At 33.7% G+C, this 6,155-nt stretch overlaps 4 protein-coding genes across 4 annotated transcripts in view; all 4 read left to right on the top strand.

The window, feature by feature from the left end:
- The window catches only part of FDP41_011789 (uncharacterized protein), a gene marked incomplete at both ends in the record, with an annotated part of 1,869 nt that extends 1,197 nt beyond the window's left edge, over nt 1-672 (top strand). Inside the window, one exon of the mRNA XM_044702236.1 lies at nt 1-672. This exon is cut by the window's left edge and continues 1,197 nt beyond it. Within this exon, the coding sequence (XP_044566641.1) occupies nt 1-672 (672 nt within the window).
- Nucleotides 673-793: 121 nt separating this feature from the next.
- Nucleotides 794-1,807, top strand: FDP41_011788 (uncharacterized protein; the record flags this gene model as incomplete). The annotated part of the gene is made up of 1 exon (XM_044702235.1): nt 794-1,807. One exon carries the CDS (start codon nt 794-796, stop codon nt 1,805-1,807), a length of 1,014 nt encoding a protein of 337 aa, XP_044566640.1.
- Nucleotides 1,808-1,949: 142 nt separating this feature from the next.
- Nucleotides 1,950-3,848, top strand: FDP41_011787 (uncharacterized protein; the record flags this gene model as incomplete). Its single annotated transcript, XM_044702234.1, has 1 exon — nt 1,950-3,848. One exon carries the CDS (start codon nt 1,950-1,952, stop codon nt 3,846-3,848), a length of 1,899 nt encoding a protein of 632 aa, XP_044566639.1.
- Nucleotides 3,849-5,524: 1,676 nt separating this feature from the next.
- FDP41_011786 (uncharacterized protein) lies at nt 5,525-5,863 on the top strand (the record flags this gene model as incomplete). The annotated part of the gene is made up of 1 exon (XM_044702233.1): nt 5,525-5,863. One exon carries the CDS (start codon nt 5,525-5,527, stop codon nt 5,861-5,863), a length of 339 nt encoding a protein of 112 aa, XP_044566638.1.
- Nucleotides 5,864-6,155: the final 292 nt, after the last annotated feature.

The raw sequence follows: 6,155 nt of genomic DNA, 5'->3' as shown, positions 1-6,155 counted from the left end.
ACTGCGATACAAAAAAAAAAAAAAAAAAGCAACTGTGTCTTCCAATCAAACCACTTAGAGATTATTAACAAACCTAGCCCATATCGCCCTGGAGAGCATTATTATATAGCCAATTACAAAGCAACTAATGTTGCAGAATTGGAAAAAATTACAAAATTCCCAACAAGTATCACTCCACCAAATGGCACAAAACCAACCTCAAAAAAACTCATATCTACAACCAAATATTTGGTAGAAAAATTCAAAAAACAACAAGAAAACGAAGTGACTGGTGCAACCAATAATTTCCAATTCAATAATGACCTCTCAGCATTAGAAAAGAATCACAAATCACTTCAAGTAGAATGTACTGAAAACTCAATCAAACTGGAATCACATTCTAAACAAATACAAAACATCACCAATACACTAACAGACCACACAAAATCCATACAGACCATTTTTGAAAAACTCAACGAAATAGCTTCCAAAATGGAAAATATTGAATTACATTTGACAAAACCGTACCATCAATTAATTCATGAATCCAAGGATGATGTAGAAGATGAAGATGATGAATCTTATCACCCAAAACCAAATGAAAATAGTGATGATGAAATGGAATATGACGAAGAAGAAGATATAGTAGAACCTAGAAGAGGTGATAAACCTCTTGGAAATAAGAACAATTAAGTCACCAAAATGTAATTTGAAAATTGGCTGTTTTAACTGCAACGGGCTCATAAAGACAGCCACAAAAGAAATATTGACAAATGAAATCAAAGGGATGTGCTACAATCATAACATCCAAATCATGTCAATTACTGAAACACACTTAAAAACATATGAAGATCAAAAAGAAGCCTATAACAAAGGGAATGGAAGTATCTTCTTTAATTCACTATTTGGAGCAAGAAAAGCTCAAAAGGGAACAGCTCTCTTCCATATTCTTAACAACAAAAGAAAACGATTCATATCCAACGAAAATCTAATACAAGGAAAACTTCAATGGACAAGGTTTTTCTCTAGAAACAAACCTATTAACATCATTACGGTTTATGCTTCATCTGATGGTGAAGATGATGATGAAATAATCAACATTATTATTCACCTTCTACTAAAATGTGAAAATGAATTCAACATTGTGCTAGGAGATTTCAATATCAACACAAGGAAACCACAAAATTCGAGAGAAAAAGAATGGAAAGAACTTATTGAGTGTTTCCAACTCAAAGAACTAATCATCCCAGAGAATTACACATACGTCAGAAAAGTCATCAACTCAGTTCAAAAATCACGACCTGATCATATCTTCGTTTCTAACAACATCAGAATAATCAGAGAAGTTATTTTGCCACCAATATCCAAAAATGATCATCTACCGTTCTATATTGACATTGAGTTCGAAACAGACTATTGTTGGAGAAACTTCATCTCTAGGAAAGATATGAATCAAATCTCAACAACATTGAACGAATCACACTATGATTCATTTGATGCACTTCAGAAAGACATATCAGAAATGGTTAACAAATTTTCTTTCAAAGACGATAAGACCAATCTCAAATACATTAACACAATCAATAAGAAAGAAATCAAAACCAAAGAAATAGAACTCCTCCATCTTGTAACACAAGGAAAAGGTCAAAATATCGAGGAAATTGAAAAACTAAGAAATAATATCAAAGTACTATACAAGGAAACTGGAGCTGATATCAAAGCAAAACTAAGTGAAAATTTCAACAAACATGACAGCTCAATGATTTACCAGTTTGACAAACATCTAAAAGAAAAAATCAATAGATTGGAAAAATATCCAATTCTCTGAAGAAGAAATTGTGCATCATTTTGAAACAAAATTTACCTCAGTATCCAAATCATCAGACTTTGAAAATCCACCATCAACCGTCAAGAAAGGACCGAAAATACCACAAATAAGCCTTAAAACAATTAAAGAGGCGATATCGAGAATGAAATCCAACACACCCGGTCTAGACTCAATATCCTTCCAAATTATACGTAATCTCAAAGACGAACATCTACAACTTATTGCTGACCAATTTGAAAACTGCATTCAACAAGGTAATATCCCTGAAGAATGGAAATCTGGTTGGGTTAAATTACTCCCTAAAAGAGACATTCAAAAACTAAATGATATTAGACCCATAACCATTCTCCCAATATATTACAGAATACTTTTCAACATAATTGCATACGAATTAAGACAATGGGCTTCCAAACACATCAACTTAAGGCAACAAGCATTTATTTCACACAGAAACACAATGAATCACGGATTATTACTTTCATCTCTAGCCAAAAAGAACAAGTCGTCATTCCTTTTGGTAAACTTAGACATCGAAGGCGCCTATGATTCCGTTGAAGATCATATCATTGAAAAAGCTCTCACTCATTGTAAGTTTCCAGATGAGTTGAAAACTTTTATACTAAACTCATACAAGAGTCAAATATTACAGCTAGAAATTGATCACCATCTCTCTAGACCATTCACAAAAACAAGAGGAATACCACAAGGATGCCCTTTAGCTCCTCTTATATATGATTGTATTACTCAACTCATCATTGACAAATGCATACAACAATGGAAAATTTCAATCAAACCAACCAAGCTTAATATTAACGATATTGGTTTGCTCTGCTTTGCTGATGACATTAATTTAGTTTCAAACAGATACTGCAATTATAACGAAAGACTTGATAATATCTCTAAATGGCTCGGCCAATTAAGTCTAAAAATTAATCCTTCAAAATCCATGGCAACCACTCTCCCAACTAAAAGCAAAATGAAGCCAATGATAGACGGTACTATTATACCAAGATTCAAAAACCTTCGAGTACTTGGACACTATCCTTGGGATGACTCTACTTTAAATGAAGATATTGAAAAAAGAATCCTCCAATTTCAACTCTCACTCAAATATATTCCACTGAAAAGAATGGAGATAACAAACATTAAGAAAGTAATTTTTGCCAAATGCACTAGCTTATTTACACACATTTTACGAACAAATTACATTCCTGAATCACTTGTTGATAGAATTAACATTGAAGTAAGAAAAGCAATAAGAAAGAAAATTTTCATGCATAATGCTAGTCCAACAAACTATTTTCACCTCCCAATCACCTATGGCGGACTTGGTATTCCAAGATTCGATATCTTTGCAGATGAAATTCGAATCAAAACAGCCCTGTATCTTATTAACAATGATAATGAACTTCTTAGAGAAGTATATTCAGAAGGAATCAAACACGAAAATTCGATTTTTAAGGAAATGAACAGATCAATGAAGAAATACAAGATCAGACCTCAACAATTTAACAATGACGAAATCTTTCCAAAACTCAAAGGAAAGAATTTTACTATTTACACTGACGGATCAAATCTCAACAACTCAACAGGTTTCGGCTTTACCGCCAAAGTTAACAATTCCCAAGAAACCCAAGATTTCTCATACAAAATTAACAGCGAATACTCACATAACGTTGCTGAATTATCAGCAATACTCACATCACTAAAGATACTTCCACCTAAATCTAAGGCAAAAATTCACACAGATAGTGAAATATCCATCCACGTTTTGAAAAACAAAGCCTATAACGGAATTTTTAACTGCTTCAAGCATGAATATCAACAGGTCATTCAACAATCCAATCTAAATATTCAACTAATCAAAGTTAAAGGTCATGTCAACAAAGGAAACATCAAAGCTGACGAATTAGCTAAGAAAGGAGCTCAAGAGCACAACTATTTTGACATTAAGAAGCTATTTTCGAACCAAACCATCCTTGCCACATCTAATACCATTATTTTCGACATCAAAAAATCCATACAAAAGAAAAAGATATGATGTAATGTTTAGCCAATTTGATAGAGATAATTCCAGTCTACACCTTACCAAGAACTGGTCATCTATCAATCTAAAATTCATCAAATCTAAAATTGACACAAATACTAAGTGGTCAATCTGGAGAAACTTAACAAGCAACCATATCAAACAACATAAGGAAAGACAATGCGCTCACTGTAAATGCCCCGGAACTCTAAAACATTTCATATACTATTGCCCTAATACTCAATGCTTTAGGGATTTTTTCTACACTAAATTCCTAGATATTACATCAATGCAATGTATCCTCAACGATTATCAAGAATCAAGATACTGTGAAAGAAGGAAAGTTTTCATTATTGACGGAGTAATGATTCGAGATACTCAAATGCCCAACTTTAAAAATTTACCAAATATTTACCAAAATTGGCCTGAAATCCAAACAATTCTCACCCTACTAGTTGGTAAATGTCACACCAAGTATTATGAAAACTCAAGGTTTAAAAAACCAATTCAAAAACAAACCCCAATCCTCACGGATTTACCAGCACCAGTGGTGCTAACAATAAACTAATTAGATTTTTTTCAAGTGTTGATCTAATGCAAAACAAGTTCATCAACACTTGAAATCGAAATCGGAAAATATTTGGTGGTGGTCAAGAAGAAGAATATGGAACTCGATGATGTGCGGGTGGAGATGATACAGAGAAGAGCTGTGACCCTGCGTGGGCTGCTTTTTAAAATGTGTGTTGTTGAATGGAGAAATGGAATGGTGCAAATTAAGATTGCACTTGTTTGGCAACGGTAGCTTGGCCGAGTGGTCAAGGCGTCAATCAATGATTACTGTCAAGCAATCACCCAGCAACTATCGATGGGGAATCCCGCATAGGTTCGAATCCTATAGCTACCGTTGCTTTTTAGGTTTGCGTTACATATTCATTCCGTTGAGTATACACGGTTGAGAGGGAATAAGCAAAGTTAGTGGTACCTCAACAAGCTTTGTCGAGACAGTTTCCTTCATCGAATTCGGGTTCAATAAGAACTCTCTCACTTGATATCGAATATCGAACGAACAAAAAATGTCTTGCTCTGATCTTTCAGCTGCCCAACACAGAAAGAGAAGTGAAAAATTGGATGATGATGAACAGAGAAATGAAGAAGAATGTAATCACAAAAAAAGAAAATTGAAACTGTGGCATCTCCAAGCATGAATTCTCATCCAAATTATTCAATTATTCAGAGTTATTGTTGTGTGATGATCATATTTTCTGTATTTTTCAATTTTTAAATTCAGAATTCATTCTCAGAGTTGGTAGGAGAATTTCAAAGCAATGGTTGAGAATTTCACAAAAGATGCCCATTTGTTGGACATTCCATAAAACGACGACGTCTCTTCATCATGTGCATCTCCTTGCAACAAGTTCCATGAAAATCAATTTGATTGAATTGAATATTCATGTAGATTTTGTGGGATATGATCATCTGAAAGTATTGGTCAATAATCATTGATAGCCAATTTATTGAAATTTGAATGTTGCAGTAATGATATTGGATTCAAGGCTACTAAATTAATTGCTAACAGTCCGTACTTGTCAAATTTGACATCATTAAGTTTTACTTCAAATTTCGTCCAAACCCACGATGTGAAAGCAATAGTATCAAGTTACAATATGAGAAATTTGGTGACATTGAAATTAATGAACAACAATATTGGGAATGACAGCGTAAAGGTCATTACTTCAAGCACATACATGAATAATTTAAAGGAATTGTGTCTTTACAACAATCATATTGGAGAGGAAGGAGCCAAATATATTTCAAATAGTGACAACAATATTGGGGATCGAGGTGTTCAATTTATCGCAACTAGTGAAATATTAACACGACTTATTGAGTTATGTTTAAATGGAAGTAATGTGACCCATTTTGGTGCTTTGTTGATTGCCTCGAGTGAGTGTATGCAAAACTTAACACGATTGGAACTTTCATCCAACAATATTGATGCTACAATAGCAACAGCAGCTATCACAGAGTAAAATATTGAGAGCATTACGACATTTAGATATTGATAGAGAAGAGGTTGTGGTGTATTCGCCATTTAACCCAACTTTTAAAACGACTTTAAAAGTCAATCCATCCATTAACTTGAACTAACTTGAAAAATAAGGTAATACATCGCGTGTGATCATCAGATAACCCACACTCACACTTAAAATCACATTCATCAACATTCCAACAGGAAATCCAAGTGCTCGCAACGCATAATGTTTCAAGTATCCAATTGCAAACAATGTTCTGCTGATGATGAAGGTAGCACTAGCAAATATT

This window comes from Naegleria fowleri (assembly GCF_008403515.1).
Source record: "Naegleria fowleri strain ATCC 30894 chromosome Unknown tig12, whole genome shotgun sequence".
In the NCBI taxonomy this organism is placed as follows: Eukaryota; Heterolobosea; class Eutetramitea; order Acrasida; family Naegleriidae; genus Naegleria; species Naegleria fowleri.
This window is presented reverse-complemented; position numbering and strand designations above follow the sequence as displayed.